The sequence below is a fragment of the Fundulus heteroclitus genome, chromosome 1 (assembly GCF_011125445.2).
Source record: "Fundulus heteroclitus isolate FHET01 chromosome 1, MU-UCD_Fhet_4.1, whole genome shotgun sequence".
Lineage (NCBI taxonomy): Eukaryota > Metazoa > Chordata > Actinopteri > Cyprinodontiformes > Fundulidae > Fundulus > Fundulus heteroclitus.
In genome coordinates this window covers 27441515-27462064 of record NC_046361.1, presented here as the reverse complement: position 1 = coordinate 27462064, position 20550 = coordinate 27441515, and the positions used below count along the sequence as shown (strand labels likewise).

Genomic DNA, 20550 nt, shown 5'->3' with positions numbered 1-20550 from the left:
TTCACACACTCCCAGAGGCTTTTTACGTGAAGAAGTCTTTCATTTTTATTCTCTAGCTGAGGAGAACTCTGACTTACCTGATGTTAAATGTGTTGTCTCCAAAAAAGACAAGAGAAAAAGCTACTCTTGGCATTCATAAATACGTTTTTGTCCTGTTTTTCGGAAGGTATTACATATCCACCTTTTGTCACTCCGCTGACAATTTGCAATTGTTGGTAGTAGAGCAGTCAAAGGAGGAGTAAGAAGCAGATGATTTTAAATGTAAGGGAAATTATTTGACAAATAGATAAAAAAAAAGCTATTGAAAAAAACTGCTTCTGTTTCAGGCTTACTTTTTTCCCAGATCTTCTGTATGCTGTATCCATTAGAACTAAATCATACCTAGTCTTCGATTTAGGAAATTAAACAGAAAAAAAAACATTATTTTAAACTTAAAAATAAGTCTTTTTTTACTTTGTTTTATTTAGAAAAAATAAGACCCAGAATTAAACCTATTTCAAAGTTAGAGAGAAACATCAAAAGTAGAAACTGCAAAGGACTCTGTATAGGCTAACCATTAACAGTGTCTATTAAAACAACACTGAGTGACTGGCTAGAGTCAAATTTCTACCCAACATGGCAAAATAAAGTTGCTTTAGACAGAGCACCATGAACCCTTTTTAAGTTGCAATTCAAACTTTCAGGGAAGTTGGGGACAGGGTCCCAGTGCAAAAAGAAAATGCCGTTATATATTTGTCAGATGTGACTTAGCCTCACCACATAAAAAGACCCATACCCTGTGGATACTGCTAACAAACTTAACAAGCCAACAACTCTTTTAGATCACAAGAAAACTGGCAAGTAACCTTAATACTTTCACTTTCTATTGCTGTGAACATGTTTTTTTTTAGTTATCGTAAATGTAAATTCCTTTCATAACACTACGTTCATGTTTTCTTAAAAAGTCTAAGTAATGTTTATAAATAGGTAATCTAACATAACAAGAAATAATAAAAATTTTGTGAAATCTTCAACATTCATTCCCCACCCACATGTGCCTCATCATTGCGTGAACACGTTTACAGCTTCATGACTGAGTATTATTGACTCTCCCCAGTCTTTGTGTTGATGCACATAAAGAATCCTCTACAAAAGGTTACTATTGTACAAGCTATTTTTTTAAATCCCAGTTTCCACAAGTTTACTTCTGTTTAGTGTTACAAATGACATCCAAAATATCACAACTAAAAATTGCTTTTAAACATAAATAACTTTGCCGAAGTAAGAAACAAGTAAATATCATATTTCTAACAAAATGTAGCTTTTCGTAATTGATGGAGCATAACCTAGTGCATATAGCAGCAAGCAAACTGCAGCTGCTACCACACAAGCCCTGTTTCATGGATTTAAAGATGTGTGATGTGTATGTGATGTACATAATGTACAAAATCCAGCTATTCTGTTGATACACTTCTCAGAAAGTCCATTTGTATTTGTACCCTTTGAAGAAGGTATGAGTGACTTATATGCCACGCAAGTTTCCTTCCAGCATTCTTTTACAACTCAAGACGTCTTTGTTTGAATTGACTCCAAACAAATGTTTCCCAAGGTCTTGAATTGCGGCTCCAGATTGTCCAGATATTTAAAATCCACCTCTTGGTCGTCGTTTGGCAGCTGCTCCAGTAACTGATGACAGCTGTCTGCTGTCCCCTCCTCCAGCATAAGTCAGGCAATAGTCAATAGAATATGAGGTATATATGGCAGCTCCTTTTTTCATTGTTGTAATCTATAAGATTTAAACCTGAAAGAAAAGGTCACATTAACAGTCAAAACTCAATTTAAATCTATTGTATTGTTGGCACGACTAATAGTTGTCGTGTCAACGAATTTTCCCTACTTGAACTATGAATTTCTGACACATCACCAGAGTTGTTCCTTTAGCTGTTCATGTTCTTCTTACCAAGACTGTCAGTTTAGGTAGATGATGTTTTGGTAGGTTTTACATCAGGTGTGTCTAAAGTCTGGCCCAGAGGGCCACCTGTCACCTTAATAATTAGTTCCACCTTTTCCTCTGCCTACATATACCTGCCTCACTCATCCACTCCCTGCCAGAATGTCTCGTCTTGTCCCGCTGCCTGCATGTATTGTTCTCCTGTGTCTTATAATTTTTCTGCCTGTTTATTCTTTGGACCTGCTCTCGCCCTACCCTCTCTAGTTTTATTAGTGCAGGGGTCGGCAACCTTTACCACTCAAAGAGCCATTTGGACCTGTTTCACACAGTAATGAAAACACTGGAAGCCACAAAACCCTTTTGAAATTTTAAATTAAATATCACTACATGTAACGCTTTTTTTTTTTTTTTTTTTTTTTTTTGCAACAGAATGGACCCGCACCAAAACCAATGCAGTTTTTATTTTGATTAAAGCTTGGTACGAGTAAACGCATGTCATGGTCGGATTATTTGATTTTCAGCTCGTGTAAACAGTGCATTCTGAATGCTTTTTCTTTTAATCTGAACACATTTTAATCACATCTGGGAAAATTACACACGTAAACGAGCTCCTGTCATTAACCAAGCTACCAGACTGACGTTCAGGCGGCACATGAAGTTTGACTTCGGCGGCGCAGGACTCTGCTCACAGCGCCGGACCAAGCGCTGCTCACGTTTCCTCACTTTGAAAATGAACAAACGTTAGATATTAATGATGGGTCCGTCAACGGCGATGTGTCGGCGCATTCGTCGAGCTGATAGAGCAACACCCGCGTCGATGCGCGTATCGCTATGGGAAAGTCATGTGACCAATACAGGAACTGTTTTGAACTGACTGATGCGCCAAAGCAGTGTTCCCTCTAAGCTGCGCGCGTGCGGCACATCATTTGGATTCAGCACGCACAGCAAAGCTATGCTGCGCAGTAAATAAAATTAAAGCGGAACTGTAAACAAAATATTAATAAACCAATTTTTTTTTTTTTACCATTTTGCAAATGGTGTGATGGTGTACCACGGCCCCACTGTGTGAGCGCCAGGTGCTGATGGGAGCGCACCAATGATTGATGGATTGGGCAGATTCCTTCATGGTTGGGCAGGTTGCGCTGTGCTTCTTTGTTCTGAGCCTGGTTTCAGAAAAAGTAGTAGAAAGCTGCTACTCCGAGTAGTTCTACATCACTCTGTCATACTCAGCGTTTCCGGTTTCAGAACAGATGATATAAGTCAGGTAACTAAACACAGCGTCGAATCAACCATGAGTTCAACGTCAAAACGAGCATGAAAACAGCCCGATTAATGGAATGCAAATAACGTGATTCACCATGGCAACGACAGGAAATAAGCTTGAAAGTGTGCATGTCCTGCAAGTGGAATAAATCTATAAAAAAAGGCATATGGACAATATTAAACCACAAGAAACAATGCCGCTGCTGCTAAAAAAGGGCAACATCTTGACATCCAAGTGGGCAGGCAGACCCAAAGTGCCACAGATGATGTCATCCAAGAGGTGCATAGATACTTAGCAGAGGCTCCCAGGATCCTATGATATACTGGAAAATCTAAAAGACAGTCTGTCTAAACCTCTTCTGCCTTTCATTACAATTTCTCTGCACTCCAGCATCATTTGTGCCATGTGAGCGGGTGTTTTATACAGCTGGAGAAATTATATCAAAAAAGTGTAACAGACTCAATATCAAAACGTTGAAATAACTCATTCACAACATGTTTACTTAGAGGTTATTACATTATTTCTAGACTGTATCTAAAAAAATCTAAGATATTTTAAATTTAAATAAAAATATAAAATAATACATGCAACATACCATGCCTTAAATTGTATTATTGTGTATACTAGGTCATCAAATCAGTGTCAGTGTTATGATTTGGGTTTTGTCTTGGTTCATGTTATCTGATTTATTAGTTCAGTTTCTGCTTGGTCTCCCCTCAGCAATCTGTCAGCTCCCTTGCCCTGATTAGTTCCACCTGCCTTCTTGTAATTAGTTTCACTCCGTTTCACCTGTGCACTCTACTATATAGTCCTGCCTCAGCCTTCAGTTCTCTGCCAGATCAGTGAGTTTTTGTCCAGCATTCCCTTCTGTAATCCTGTTGACGTTAACCCAACTGCCACCTTTTTAACTTCTGTGCCAGCCTGATACCTTATTCTGATTTTCCTGCCCTGTTTTTCTGACCTGGACCTGCCTGGAGATTATCTGAGTTTGCCTTACCCCGGTCTGTACTTCTGCCTGTTAAATATGAGGCTCACAAGAACGAAACGCGCTCCCTTGGCAATTCTACGAGGTGCACCTCCGTAGTTTGACTCTATGTCACACGATCCGCCACCATGCTTCTCTCCACGCCTATGTTTTCATCTGAGTAGACGAAGAAGAGGTTCCTTGTTTGCACATGCGCGGTGCACGAGGTTGGGTGAAATCAGCTCAAAGACGCTCGTAGCTCCGCTTCAACAGCAGGGTTGAGAAATAGTTCAAGCCAAACTTTATAGATTTTTTTGCGTTTTTAAAAAAATATATATATATGTATCATTTACATTTTATTATGTGTATATAACTTGCCATTGATTTATTAAATAAGTTACATATAATATATATTGAGGTTTGTTGTTTTAAGTAGATTAAAAAGTGTTTATTGAGATATTCTGAAAAATTTCAAGGGATGTGAATACTTTACGACAGGAACTACAGTAAATGCTGCTTCTCCGTGTTTGCTTCTGGTTCTAGGTATGCAGAGTAAGGAAATGGTGAGAAAAGTTAAAAGATGAAACTAAAGAGGGCTTTTCTTTTCTTACAGCAGAGCTTAAAATGGACAAAGAGCATGAGCAGCACAATACAGGTAAGCAAACCTATTTATTTACAGTGCTCCACTTATCTGGAACAAACTTCCAGAAAACTGTAAAAGTGAGGAAGGCCTGAGTTCTTTTAAATTAAAATTAAAAACACATTTGTTCAGGATTGCCTTCGACTGTTCTAGTTAAACTGTTTTTACTGAAATATCATTTGTTCAACTTTGTAGTCCAACTGTTTTTAATGTTTGCTTTTAGTTTCTATTTTCACATGTTCTATTTTGTTTCTACATTTTGTTGCTACTTATTTTTCTCTGTTTTTTTTCTCCTGTATTTTAATCATGTAATGCACTTTGCATTGTCTCTGTATTGATATATGCTATATAAATAAATTTGCCTTGCTAAAGAGTTTAATCTTTTAACTTTTCTTACTATTTCCTTCAAAAAATATGTAAATCTGCACCCACACTGACAGATTTCTATTTTTTATGCTGTTTTTATTTTGTATCTTTTTATATCCTAATTCTCTCAATAGCATTATGAATAAAATTTGAAATATGAAATGCTTTTTTTTATTCATTTATTTGCTAATGCAGTTAAAATTAGTTACAAATCTTACACTTTAAAACCATCATCAGGTAACTGTGGAGTAAGCAAAAATTGCATAAATTGGCAAAACAGGTTAAGGAGCCATTTATGAACATCCACTATTTTCATTTTTATGAATAATGATAATGCCACATGTCTGTATGGATGAGATCTGACTGCTGAGTTCAGTCTGGAACATAGTATTTCAAAGATACACTGTTGAGCAAGCTTCATGGATTAAAGCTTGCAGTGTGTTCTCAACATTCACTCACAGTACCATACATGTCGCACAGTCTTTGAGAAAAATCAGAAGAGATAATCATAATCACTCACTCTGGAAGCCCTCTTAGAGCTTCTTGGTGCTCTCTGCTGCATTGACTCTATTGTGTTCATGTCTGAGTTTATCTGTGGACACATATTTTTACAAAGTTAAATTATTGTCCAAAGGCAGAGCAGACGTCAAGAACTGCATGGATCAGTGGGTGTTAGGGAAATAAATTTACTCAAGTTATGAGCCATAACAGAATAAACAGAACTATGGTTTACTTTTGCTGAAAGTTGCTGTGCTGTTCCTTCCATTACCATAGAGAACTCCTGGTGGTGTCCTAGTGTTCTAGTTGAAGACAAGAAATAAATAAAGCAGGCACATGCATTTTGAAAGCTAAAAATATGTAATAGGATCCAGATATGAATAATGTATAAAATATTTGGAATTACACTCAGTAATTGTCAGCAGTTATAAATTTTCAGCCACAAGGAAAGAATTTATAAAGGAGCAATAAGTAAGAAATTTACTGTAAAATAAAAAATTGCAGGTGACAATTTATTCCCTCCTAGAATGTCAAGATGGCAGGCATAATAAAAAATAATAATATTTTTTTTTCAGGAAAGGGTATAGAAATCAAAAAGTGAAAACAAAACGATTTGATGTCTATTAGGATGCAAATTTTAATATAGTCATGCAGGGGGAAGTGTGTGTGTGTGTGTATGTGTGTGTGTGTGTGTATATATATATATATATATATATATATATATATATATATATATATATATATATATATATATATATATATATATATATATATACATATTTGTATATAATTGTGTATATATATATAATTGTATATTGTAAATAGTTCATATGATGTATTGATGGAATTTATGTCAATATTAATATTCATAAAGATATTTTATAAAAGTCATCTGGCAGTTTAAGTTTTCAATTTATATAATGTTTTTACAATTATTTCCTTTATGAAGCTTAAAAATAATACTCAAATTTATACTACTTTTAAAGCTGACTAGAGTGCCTTCCTGGTTAAATATAATTTAAAAAAGGTTGTGTCTGCCTTTTGCGTTGTATTACGACGCTTACGTAAACCTTAATCCTTTGAAAACCAAGCTTATTTTTTGGAATCATCTTTCCAAGCACCAAAGCCTTTAACACATTTGTCTGTGATCTAGCCCAAGAAACCAATATACCAATAACTTAAGCTGTCATTCAATGAAAAAGTAATCACACACAATGACTGAATTAAGGCTTAAGTTGTAATGGATACCCAAAAGTGGTGACAAGTACCTGCATGTAGGAAATCTTCTTGCCATCTGCGAAACCCCCTAGTGTTAGGATGAAGGGATCAGTCTGGCAAAGAAATAGAAGCATTGTCAAAGACGTTTGTGTTTGCTGTATCAGTGTATTATACGCTCTGTGTAAGACTCGATTTGATTAACAACAAATGTTTTCTGAATGCATTGTACAAGTAAAACAGGTAAAGTTCACATGAAAAATTTTCAAAATACCCAATGAATCAGGTTCACAGCAAAGCAATCTAATCTAATTGTATAATCAGATTAGAGTGAATGATGCAAAGTATGACATGATCCCAAATGTAATGCCTGAAATTCTTCAAATGTTTTTAATGCTAAAGGGTCAAACATTAACTGCTCATTGAAGACTATCTACATTTAACAATCCACTCTCCTAATATAGGAAAAAGCAGTCTCTGTAGTTAGAAGTCATTTCACACCTTACCTTGCAGTCACTACAACCACCTTCTTCGTTATACTTGACCAGTGTCTGAGTGCCTTTATCCATATCCAAATATGTAAACTCCAAACCTCGATTGCACACAACAATGGCGAGAAGTACTGTGGATATATTAAAATACTGTAACCACAGTTTACAAAGTTTCTTTATTCAGTGCAACATTAAAGGTGATCTTTTTCTAAATTATATATCCCATAAGTTTTAAAAAAGTCTCTTAATATAAGATTGAATAGACATGTGTGAAAAAAAACGAATCAAATTCAGCAGACCAGGAAGCGAGAGAGAGCTATAGAGAGGCTTTTCAGAAAAGCTGAAGAAAAGCTGGTCAGAACATAGAAGACTGTTGATGTATCTCAAAAATTGTGATATATATATATATATATATATATATATATATATATATATATATATATATATATATATATATATATATATATGACAGAGAAAGAGCTAGAGGGAGGAGAAGGAGAATTACAAGAAGTCATATTGAATAAGTTAGAACATGCGATAGGGGGCTTTTTAGTCTGTTAAAGTCTCCTTAAGAACACTCCTTTAAAACAGTATTAAGCATACATTTTGTTAAGCCTCTGTTTCTGCATGGGAAAAAAAAAGTTTTTTCATTGGTCTGATGTAATGTTCTAATCTTAAATGCTGTGTTTGTATTATCTGGAGGTGGGGAAAAAAAATCTTAATGAACAGAAATAAAGGCTTTACAACATCATCCGTCTGTGTTAATCCCTAAATTGTATTTCCCGTAGTGTGATTGAGTTACTGACATAAATCAACTTTACAATATCAAATTTGTTGAATATGACTATATGTATATAAAACCCTTGCAAATGCACCTATTAAGTCCCAGCCTCTAATCAGCCCACGATAAATGTTATGTTGCTCCCTGGGGGAGCACTATAACATTTCAGCAATTCCAAAACAATTTGATAATCCAACCATCCATTTTCTAACACGCTTATCCCTTTTGAGGTTGTGAGGGGTGCTGGTGCCTATCTCCAGCTGTCAATGGGCGAGAGGCGGGATACAACCTGGACATGTCGCCAGTATAGATAATGGATGGATGCATGAAATAATTTGACTTTTTGGTATTTTCCACAAATGTCTATGTTTAAATGAAGCTTGTAATTGCTGAAGTAACTAGATATAAGCATGTTTTTTTCAGCACAAATTCAGGATAAACTCTCCACCTGCCCCCAGTACTGGGGACGGGGTTTAATTAAAACAGACATGAACAAGACATCCTGGGATGTACTGACAATACATTTGGATGATTCAATGTAATCTTATACTTACACAGAAATGCAAGCGGTCCTGCAATAATTAGTCCTATGGCTGCTCCACCCAGGACAATGGAAAGAGGTTTATGTTCATGGCAAACACCACTTTCATCACAGTCACACACCTCCACTCTCAGAGTCTCCTTTGTAGCTTGATTCTGCTTGTCCTGAATTACCAGTGGCACTGAGTAGTTACCATAGGGAATCTTCTCCCGAATAACAAGGACGACCTCTTCACCTTTCAGTGATATAAAGAGAAATATTTATGCAGTCAATGTTAAGTTGTAATGTAATGTTTGTATTTTATGGTTTCAGTTGTAAGGGTTCAAAGATGAGAACCAACCGTAGGTACTTTCTAATTCCCACTTAGTGTCATCATTTGCAATGGAGAAGATGAAGGGTCCACTGTAAGGATCTGCATCAGCATCCTTCACAGGCACTGAGACCTTATCGGCAAGGTTTCCGCACAATACGACTGTCTTGTTGACCAGCGTGGGAATGTTGTCATTTTCGTCCCCGATGTGAACCTTGAGGGTAAATGTACTTGTGGCTGGAGGTGCACCTTGAAAACCACAGCAAAGGTAATTTTCCCCAAGTTCAGTTTATTAAGTGAAACAAATTTGCCATTTTAGTGTGGTTTCAAATGTTTAGAAATGCCTTATCATACCATTATCAATTGCAGCAACTACTATTCTGTAAATATTATTTTCATCAACAAACGGTGACTCTCTATCCATCTTCTTGATTGTTGTGATTTTTCCTGTTTTCTTATCAACAGTCACCCAATTAGCAGGGTCTTCTATTAGCTCAAACCTGGTCAGAATTGGGAAAATTAGACATAAGGTCACTTTGGTTATCAGAACAAAAACAGTCCAAGCAACATTAAAGCAGCACTAAGTCATTTTTGTGTGGCACTCCCCCTACAGGACCTTTTGAAAATATCACTGTTGTAAACACAGGCCGCCCTCCGCGGAGCATTCCCAACACCTAGCACACTAAAACTCTCAAAGCAGCTGAAGAAAGAGAGAGAAATGTGTGTATGCAGACAGATAGTTTTGGCCAGTCCACTCACAGCATCGTGACTGGGTATGTGTATGCGGATTGCTCGCTGTCTGCACGAGCAGGTGTCTTTATACCTCTCCTTTATAGTCCCTTGTTTGTTTGTTTTTTTAGGGGGGAGGTAACACTGCTAAATGGACGGGTTAACACTGCTAAATTACCTTACTCTGGATTAAAGTATCGCTGTTCATTTTACCACAAGATGCGAACAGAGCAGTGAGACTGCCATTGGGTCACGGTACATAGAAAGTTACAAGAGTGTTTTTTCAGCCAAGACAGTAGGGAGGTGATGACAGACCCCTCAATTGTGTCATAAATACTTGGATTACCATCACATGGATTTAGAAGAGGATAGATTCAAGTAAAATGTCATTTAGTGGTGCTTTAAATGAAACAAAAATGAATAAGTGGTCAACCAAAAAAAAGCTTCTTAGTAAAAGAAGAGTTAAATCTATTCAGAGATATATAAGACCAGAAACACACACACACACACACACACCAAAACTACTAGCCAAAACTACTAGGGAGGACTATTGAGGGAGACACCATAGAATTACTGTAAATCACATACCTTACATATATTATTTTTTTCTATCTTTCAAAGAACATCGATAGCCTCATCTTGCAAAAGTTTGGTAATTTTTTATCTTAAAATGCATGTTTTACAATTGAGTTTTAATCAGTTATAAACTGGTAAAGTTGCAATCATTGATGTCCTTCAGGAGAAAGTTTTCTGCCAAATAGACAAATAACCCCCCCCCCCCAAAAAAAAAAAAAAATAAAATAAATAAAAATAAAAAATAAAAATGTGAAGAAAAAAAATCAGAACAGAATTGCAATATTTGTGAGACCATACCTGATGTTGGAAGAGTCAACATCATGGACTATAGGAGTATACAGTGACTTTCCTGGCTCTGATTCCTCTTTCTGGTGTACAGTGTCAGTATATTTTTCAAACTCTGGGGGGTCGTTAGTGTCAATCATTCTCACTGTGATCTTAACAGAATCGGGGGGAGGAAGCTGGCTTGAATCTGTAATTAATTTTCCATCTTTACAGAATGACATGGTTTCAGGATTCTTAACTCCAATTTGCAGTTTTACCAAACTGGTTATGTCAAAATTCTTCTCCTGAAAAAGACACATATTTAGATGCTTAGTTGCTGTTTATGATACTTGATGATGGTTAATGATTGGTAGAGCTATGGTTTAGTTTATGATGAATAAACATTTTCTGCAAGGTGTGGAGAAAAAGTTACCTTGGCAATACCAATAATTCCCTCGTTTGTTATGGGGTCAGTGGTAATATTGTACATTCCATCTTCATTGCCGCTTATAAAGTAGTACTCAGCTTTCCAACCGGGAGTGCCGGGACTATCCATGTCATCTACCGCAACTCTTAAAATCTCCTTAGAGTGGGTCATTTCCATAGCCTCAACTTGGTACTGTAAAGTAAAGATATTATGAATTTAGCAGAATTTATAATTTTAAGAACTAAATTAAAAATATTATATAATTCTTGCCTGTGTGTTCTTAAACTTTGGTTGATGGCTGTTTGTGTCAATAACATTGAGTGTGATAGTAGCAGAACTGGAAAGAGCTGGCTTTCCCTTGTCAGATGCTAAGATAACAACTGAATACTGTTTTGCTTTCTGAAAAAAAAAACGTTAAAATATATTTTATCAGAAACACTGCATGGTTTGTGAATTTTGAAAAAAGGTACAATACTCCAAATGAAAACTGTCCTACATCATAGTCAAAACATCCTTCAAATGTGAGTTGGTATGTATTGCCAATAACGTTTGTTATTCTAATCTTTGGTTCAGCTGGTGTTTGTTCAGCCACGGTGACCTCAAATGCTGAGTTTATTGTGTCTTCCTGATCTTCATCTGTGATCTCCATTGATATTGGCAGGTACTCTCCTGGAATAAAGAATCCTCAAATTATCTTCACAAAAACAAAATTCAAAGTTTAAATCTAAGTAAACATAACTTGTGCAACAAATACACAATCATTATCTTCAACCTTCACTAAAGTTAATCCGGAAATGAACAAAAAGTATTTTAAAATTTTAAAATCTAAGTCAAAGATTTCTTCAAATTTTGAAACAGAGTGGTTTTTACTTTTGATTGATGTACATTATCAGTGTTTCACTATTTCTAAACTTACCTGATTTTATGTTTTCCTTCACATTGGCTTCCTTCACAAGTTTATTGAATTTTGGTGCGTTGTCATTTATGTCTAGGATTGCTACATCCAAAAATAGTTCTTTGTCAATTTCCTTGTTGCTCGCTTTTTCCGTGACATGAAATCGGATCTGTTGATTAAAGTTCTCATGTAACACAGTTTTAAATGACTGCATACCATGCCAGGTATTAATAGTGGTAGATTGTTGCTCACTTGGTGGAAGGATTTCTTCTCTCGATCAAGACGTCTATGTACAAAAACATCTCCTGTTGTTTCATCAATGCTGAACAGCCCGTCTTCCCCACTTTCTACCATTACCGAAAACCGATGATCTTTCCCAACAACTTTCATATTGTGCAGCTAAAACAGACACATATAATCAAGCCATTAGAACCGAGTTTTCACATTAATAACCTTAATTGAATTACAACAACAGAATATTAAATTCACAATAAATGCAAAAAAACAATTACCCTAGTAATGTTGTATGGGTATTTCACATTCATTTCCTCTTGTAGTTCTACTGTCGACAAGACCCATCTTCTTTTGGAACGTATCAAGGACTCCTAAAAAAAGCCACATGTGGATTAAGCAAACAATTGCAAAAGAACAAAAGATTTGTTTAGAGAAAATTGTTGGGTTTTTTTTTTTTTCCTCTCCAAATTTTTCAGCTATTTACCCGTTTAACCCGACCATGGTGCTTGCTGCTCCCTTTACTCTCCCCCAGGGCAGCTAATGCAACCTACATAGAATGAGAAGACAGAAAAGTAATTTTACTTACTTATCAAGATCAGTTCTTTTGCCATTTATTCAGATTATCATTTTACAGGACAACTAGTTAAGTTTTAGTCAACAATGTTTTTCTTTAAGTAACTGAGAGTTAAAAGTTAATGTTTACAGTGCATCTTCACTTTCTTTTTAAACAAGATGGAGTATATGTGCACTCAATTTAAGGATACTTTCACAAATAATGTTGGGGTAAGTTACACAACAATAATACAGAGAGAGAGAGAGAGAGAGAGAGAGAGAGAGAGAGAGAGAGAGAGAGAGAGAGAGAGAGAGAGAGAGAGAGAGAGAGAGAAAAACACGCTGGTAGAAAAATAAAAAATCCTGTAACCAGGGAAAAAATAAAAAAATTAAATAATAATAATACCCTGCCTCTCGCCCATTGAATGCTGGAGATAGGCACCAGCACCCCTTGCGACACCATGAGGGATAAAGCGAGTAAAAAAAATGGATGGATGGATGGATGGATGGATAACAATAATAAAACACTCTAAGGACAGATGCTGTTTTTATCACAATGAGGCTGTAAAGCAGAGTTGCTTCTCCGTAGTTACATGGAAGAAAAACAAGAAAACACAACAGTTGTGTTGCAAATTCATCTAATTCACTGTCTATTTTAATTTTTAAATGTATCTTCTAATGTATTTTCTGACACTAAAATATTATTCTTTATTTAAAACACTTTTTTTAAAACCTGCAGTTGTAACTGAGATCTAATTCTTAACCTCCATTTTCTGAATACATTCTGGACAGGATCACCAACTGTAGCTTTAAACAGAAAGGGTATAATACGCTATTTGATTGGAATCAAGACTTGAAACAAATGTCTGTGGATGTACAGTGGCTCTTAAATCTTAGCACATGTCAGGTTTTGTGAAGGAGTAATAATATTGCGATGAATACGTTTTTGCATAAATACTGTGACATTTATAGATTAAGCAGATTTAATGGAAGAGGAAATGTAAAAAGAAAAGCTGCCTTAACACAGTTGAATAAGTATGCACACGATTAATATAAAATTATATTGAAGCACCTTCTGATTCCATTTCAGCGTTTAGTCTTCTAGAGTTTGAACATAATTTATCAAGAATCCTTTTATTGTTACTGCACGTTTCCATGGTGACATTTTTTTCAGAACATACACAGGTTTAGGGTACACGCAACAAAAAAAGAGCAGATTGAAATTAAACTGCAGAGTGGAGTAAAGGTGGAGGCTTAATAATGTACGTTCATAACACCTGGTGCACAGCAGCAAAAGCGATCGGGAAGTTCTGCTCTTCCGATCTGGATTACCTAGTAGTTCAATGCAGATCATTCACACTGGCTCGAGAGTTTAGCTCTGTGACAATTATTGTCACATACATCCAACCTAAAGCTAATGCTAAGCTCGCCTAGGAGGAGCTTTACAGCTTTATCAGTGGATTTATGAACAGCAACCCGGTTGCAGCTATGCTTGTAGCAGGAGACTTTAATCATGTTGAACTTAAGGCTGTGCTCCCAATGTTCCATAAATTCATTGAGTTCCTGACCAGAGAGAATCATATATCAGACCAAGTTTACTGCTTTATCCCAGGAGCGTATAAAGCTGCTGCTTCTCCCCACTTCAGTCCATCAGATCACATCTAGGTGGAGCTGATACTTGCCTACAAGCCACTAATCTGCAGAAGGGGGAGTGGTGGCCTAGTGGTTAGAGCAGCGCGCTTGCACTCTGAGAAGGTTGCAAGTACCCGGTTCGATCCCCACAGCCTGCACTCTGGGTCCCTGAGCAAGACCCTTAACCCCCAATTGCTCCCCAGGCGCCGCACAGTGGCAGCCCACTGCTCCCCAACGGGATGGGTTAAGATGCAGAAGTGAATTTCTCCATTGTTAGATCAATAAAGTTCTATTATTATTATAGAACCAGATCAATCAACAAAACCTTTTAGGTTTGGACTGATGAGGCCTGCTCAACTTTACAGGACTGTTTTGAACACACTGACTGGGATGTATTTGGAGAGATGCTGATCTAGATATTTATACATCACCTGTGCTTTCTGATATTCACTCCTATGCTGATGCTTACCTACCCTCGAAGACAATCAGTGTGTCCTAACCAGAAACCGTGGGTGGACAGGACAGTGTGGTCCCTGCTGATGGCTCGGGATGCAGCGTTCACATTAGGAGACAAACTGGTCTGCAGCAGGGCTAGAAATGAACTGAAGAAAGGCCTCCAAAAGGCCAAGCAAAGATACAAGTGGTGCATCGAAGACGACTTCAGCTCTCCGTCATCCCTGCCTACCTGAAATAAGCCATCATCGTGACTGTCCCTAAAAAAAAAAGACACCCATCACCTGCCTCAATGATTATTGTCCTGTTGCTCTGACCTCCATCACCATGAAGTGCTTCGAGAGGATCCTCCTACAACACATCAAGGATGCCATCCCTGCTGGCCTGGACAGCCTGCACTTTGCCTTCAGGGAGAATCGATCCACGGAGGATGCTGTATCATTAGCACTTCAGTCACCACTGACTCATCTGCAGCAGCCCAACAGAGCCTTGTATCATTGTTTTTCTTGTTGTTTGTTTTCAATGTGTTCTCTGAATGATTATTTACTTTGCGGGAGTGATTATTGTTGTTTATAATTTGAAAAACAAAAGTAAAAAGAAAAAGCATTTCTGAAGGCGACATGTGTATTTACATATGTGTAATCTTGCTTGTCAGACTAAATTCTTATTAGTCTTAAGACTATGGACCGACTACCAGTTATAATAGTAATTAAAACACTGAGGGACAAGTGGACTCAACGGGGAGTTGGGGGGAAAAAACGGACCGCGTGACTTCTACAAAAAGCTTTTGTTCACTTAGCAACATTTTCTAAAGTTGAAGCAGCTAGTGCTCCCTTTTCATCAAATTACATATATTTATGAAATTAATATTTATCAAACATGTATGTTTTTATGATAATAATAATAATATTAAAATAGTTTTTTTATTGATTTTTCATATTCAAACAACAGACATTCCATTCAAAACATACAGAACAAAAGTGTAGGACTCAAAATTTACATCACAAAAACAGCTCAAAAACACAGACAAACTAGCAACAAGACAGATTCTACTACTACCAGACACACCACCTGTGTTCCAGACACTCTTGGGTTGAAACTAAATACATAAATATGAATGACAATAATAACCACAGTGATAATAATTCTGAGGGGGGAAAAAAAGGTCGGGTGAGCTGCTAGTTATGGTGAAACAGATGAAAATTCAGATTCAAAATAGGAAATAAAAGGTTGCCAGACCTTGAAATATCTCTTAGTATTGCCCTGTAAAGTAAATCTAAAATGTTCCATCACCTCCTCTACCCATTGTTTGTGAGTTGGCGGTGCTGCCTTTATCCAATTAAAGAAGATCAGTCTCCTGGTCAACAATGAAGAAAATGCCATTGCTTTCCTTTGAGCAGTCGTTAATTCTGGTTCCCCCGGTGCCACACCAAAAATGGCTACCAGACGGATGGGTTCAATGATTTTCTTGTAAATGGATGAAAATGTTTTGAAGATTTTGACTCAAAATTCTTTGAGCCTGGGACAAGACCAGAACATATGAGATGTGTTGGCTGGCACCTGTTTACATCTAGGGGAAGTCGGATCAGCTCCCCAGTAAATTCTTGCCAGTTTGTCCCTCGTGAAATGAAGTCTGTATACCACCTTAAACTGTGTTAATCCATGTCTAAGGCATACAGACGAAGAATGTACTAGTTCTACTTCCCACCTCCATTCCTTATATTATATGTCCAACTCTAATTCTTCCTCCCATTTCCTTTTTATGTAGTCAAGGGATGGGGAAGCCACACTGTGGATATTTACATAAAGCATAGAAACCATCCCTTTAGTAGTTGGTTTCAGATCTATTCACCCACTCTGTGGTGATTCAAGGGATGAGGAGAATGTCTTTTTTCACAAAATCTCAAATCTGAAAGTATCTGAAGTAGGTTTTTAAGGGGATTCCATATTCCTTCTCCTGCTGAGAAGCAGTCATAAGTACACCATCTTTAAACAGATTTTAACAGATTCCATCCCAGCTCTATACCATTCCTTAAACGCTGTTCCCCCCAGAGCTGAAGAGAACAGGTGATTGCCACAAACAGGAGCAGACAGGAGGGCATTTCTGTTTTTAAAATTAATTCTGAATTGGATCCAGATTTTGATAGAGTTACGTACGACAGGGTCATTTGTGTAAAGGGCAGAAGAGCATAAATCAGGGAACGCAGGGATACTGGGCTAGATGCATATCTTTCCATATGTACCCATTCTGGGGTTTCCTCATCATCTGACTGTGAAACCCAAAACAGCATCTTATGTAGATTAGCCGCCCAGTAATAATGCATATAATTTGGTAGAGCTAGGCCCCCCTCCTCTCTCTGTCTCTCTAGAAACTCTCTTCTTATCCAGGGGACTGTTTATTTTCCAAAAAAGGTAGATTTATTCAATTCTTTAAAAAAAGATTAAGGAATTTAAAATTGGTGTTGTCTGAAATAAAAACAGGAAAACAGTTGGCATTATGATCATTTTTACAGAGTTTATCTTCCCTGCCAATGATATTGGGAGAGATGACCACCTTTGCATATCTGATTTCGCCTTATCGTTTTTATGATAAAACAAGGTCATTCTCCTGATAGTTTCAAGAATTATTTTGTTAAGAACTGCAAGTGCATTCTTATAATACTAGACAAGCTTTGTCTTTTCATTTATCAGTAAGTACTAAAACATAAGTGCAATTTTCTTTTCGGCATCGTGGTGCAAAATTATGGAATGAATATGGAAAATATTTGGAATCTTCAGAGATAAATGGTAGAAAGTGTTTTAAAAAAATACTGTTATCCAAAAAAGACAGTGATGTATGATTTTACAAATATTCACTTGCTGAAATCTGAAAGCTAAAATGTAAAAATAATGTTACACTGTAGATGTCTTTTCTGTTTTCTCTCTCGAGTGAAATGTCTTTCATAATGTGAGCTGCCCGATGTTTTGTTGTTTTAGGGTTGTGGCCTTTGGTATAAGCCCTGAGGGGTTTCTGTCACACTCACTCACATTTCTTATTTTATTGATGTATTTTATTGGTGTAAATCTTATTTGAAGAAGAAGGCCAGAGAGTGGGAGAAAAGGAAGGAGGACGCTGATGGAGAACCCAGTTTAGGAGAGTGAGAACACGTTGGAGAAGGCACCAAGCTGTTCCAGGTTGTTTTTTTTCCCCCCACGAGTCGACTCAACCATCGTAGTCTATGACTGCTGAGGTATGTGTTGAGGCCCCTGGAGTGCTGATATTGCCGAAAAACTGAAGTCACTGGCCGCCATCTTGCTACTCCCTACTCTCACAGAATCCCACAGGATTTGGTTGCAACTACAAGCAGTTTTCTGGCTGTGTGAAAACGTTTCATAGGTAATTCTACAGTCAGTGGATGTACTAAAACTATCAACTACTAGGAAGTTATGTGCTGAAATATTTTACATGTTATTCATATTAAATACATGTATATATAAGTATGTGTATATGTATCTATGTAAACATATATTTAAATATATGTGTTTGTATATAGTTATGTATATATTTTTAAATGTTACATATATATATATATATATATATATATATATATATATATATAAACATACAGACTGGCGACCTGTCCAGGGTGCCTCTCGCCCGGTGAATGCTAGAGATAGGCACCAGCAACCCCCGCGACCCCATGAGGGATTAAGCGGATCAGAAAATAGATGGATGGATGGGTATATATATATATATATATATATATATATATATATATATATATATATATATATATATATATATATATATATATATATATAAATAAATAAAATGCTAAATATTTCAGCACATGACTTTCTCAGTACTTGATAGTTTTAGAACATAACATAAAAGTATATGGCATTTGACATTTTAAAGGTTTTAAGCCCCCCCCCTGAACATGAGGAAATCCTCATTATTCGATGCTGTACCGCACATATTCCCTAGTTACTGGGGGAAAAAGGGAGTACCAATATGGTGGCTGGTGGCTTCAAAGTGACACGTTCTAACAGCGGGCTATTAGCACTCCAGTGTATAATATAGCTCAGTGGTTGAGGCGCGGTGGAGGGGAAGGAACCGAGACGAGAACCGCGGCTGATCTGAGGGAAACTGCGGCTGATCGTAGGAGGCGAGATGACTGTGACAACCTGGCGACACTAGATCCAGCGTTGCCGAGGCGCTTCTCGGGTTAAGGTGGAGTAGTAACGACTGAGGGACAACCGAAGTTTCCGTGCGCTGGCGGAGCTTCCACCTGTTAAGTGAACGGATCCTTTCATGGTAGCTTCTGAACTGGGAGAAGAAGATTTTTGTTTGTTGTGTTAATAAAATATCATAGTAAGGTAGAAGGTGAGTCTCCCCTCTGCGGCTGGGTAGAATAACAGGGTGTTTATTGCCCCCCCGGGGGGGGGGGGGGGGGGGGGGGGGGGGGGGGGGGGGTCAGAAGGAGAGGGGGTCAATCATCCTCCCCCTGAGCTTTGCAGGAGGAGCTCTAAAGTTGATAAAAGGAGTGTTTGTCCAAAACTTACTTCAGACAGACATCTCCATCGCGTGGTGAAATCATCTTAATTGGTAATGTAAACTCTGTCTCCATATTTAATTTCTATCAATTAAATATGCATATTACAATGTTCTACCTCTTGATCAATGTTTTCTCACTTGCGGCCAAATCTGGAACCGGGGTAAGATGGGTTTTCAATTGACATGTAGGAGCAGGCCGGTGTACCCATTCTTTAACAGTTGCAACGCACCATAGCTTTGACAGGCCTGCAACAAAAATTAAAGCGGTACCGAACTGTGTGTGTGAGTGTGGGCCTACATTAAGTGTTTTGTAAAGTTTCAAATGGAAAATGTTCCGTAAATTATGGATTTGGATTCTTGTGTTGGAAAAAGTTTGGAACTTGTCGTTTTATTTAAATGAAAGGAAAATTGTTGAAAAAGGAAAAGTGCTCGAACCTTATATTATTTTAGTTCGAGAGATATTTAATTTTTGGCAGTAAGAGCCCTTGTAGTTATTGTTGCGGCGAACGCCCCTTTATGTCAGCTGTATAAGCGGGACGCGCTGCCCTTCTGCTGCTTCTGCTGCTGCTGCTGCTGCAGAGAAGTGACAGACACACCGGGACCATTCTGAGTGTTGCGGTGAATGCCCCTTTACCTCAGCTGTTTGAGCGTGAGAGCACAGCTTACCTGGTGAAATCAATCACAACAAGGTGAGACAAACTTCCTGGCTTGAGCAGAAGGACTGCAGCGCAAAATATAAAGTGTGCCATTCTACTCGGGCAGCTCAAAGAGCTATGTGAGGTTTGTATCAAGGAAGCAAAGAACTGAACAGACAGCCGGTAAGCTCGTGTTTGATCCTTTTGTTGTGAATGCGAGGTATGCGCTGCGCTGATGAGGCATTGAGATGTGGGCGAAATGTTTGTTTGTAGCGTGGTTAAACTGCTTTGATATTTTTGATGCATTTTTATACTAAATAATTAAAAAAGTAGTTTGTCCTAACTTAGCGATAAAACAATAGTCTATTTTCATAAATGTATTTAATGATGCATTTTTCAGAACTTACAATGTGCAATATATAATGTTTGTTTTGTTTGGTTTTGTCTTTTAAGGTTTTTCACCTACTAATAATTAATGATTAACTGTAAATAACACAAGAAGAAAAATAAAAGGAAAAATGGAACAACAGTCTGGTCATTGAGTGGAATCCAGTTTAAAGTTCAGCTTGGTACAACCTTTCAAGTGTGGGAACAGCACAGCAAAGAAGTAAAACAC

At 37.3% G+C, this 20550-nt stretch overlaps 2 protein-coding genes across 2 annotated transcripts in view; both read right to left on the bottom strand.

Moving 5' to 3' along the window:
* LOC105932272 (cadherin-like protein 26) overlaps positions 1-20550 on the bottom strand; it is an 81850-nt gene that overhangs the window by 59082 nt on the left and 2218 nt on the right. Inside the window, exons 2-6 of the mRNA XM_021320925.2 lie at positions 12610-12672; positions 12404-12496; positions 12144-12290; positions 11913-12060; positions 11493-11665 (exon numbers count right to left, since the gene is read on the bottom strand). Of these exons, the coding sequence (XP_021176600.2) occupies positions 11493-11665; positions 11913-12060; positions 12144-12290; positions 12404-12496; positions 12610-12672 (624 nt within the window). The remainder of the gene's footprint in view (positions 1-11492; positions 11666-11912; positions 12061-12143; positions 12291-12403; positions 12497-12609; positions 12673-20550) is intronic.
* On the bottom strand, positions 461-11175 carry LOC105932273 (cadherin-like protein 26). Its single transcript, XM_036139549.1, has 10 exons — positions 11003-11175; positions 10603-10874; positions 9355-9500; positions 9031-9249; positions 8704-8925; positions 7384-7499; positions 6931-6993; positions 5898-5964; positions 5685-5756; positions 461-1780 (listed from the first exon to the last, which is right to left on the bottom strand). The coding sequence occupies exons 1-9, from the start codon at positions 11171-11173 to the stop codon at positions 5698-5700; spliced, it is 1335 nt and encodes a 444-aa protein (XP_035995442.1). The 5' UTR covers positions 11174-11175; the 3' UTR covers positions 461-1780; positions 5685-5697.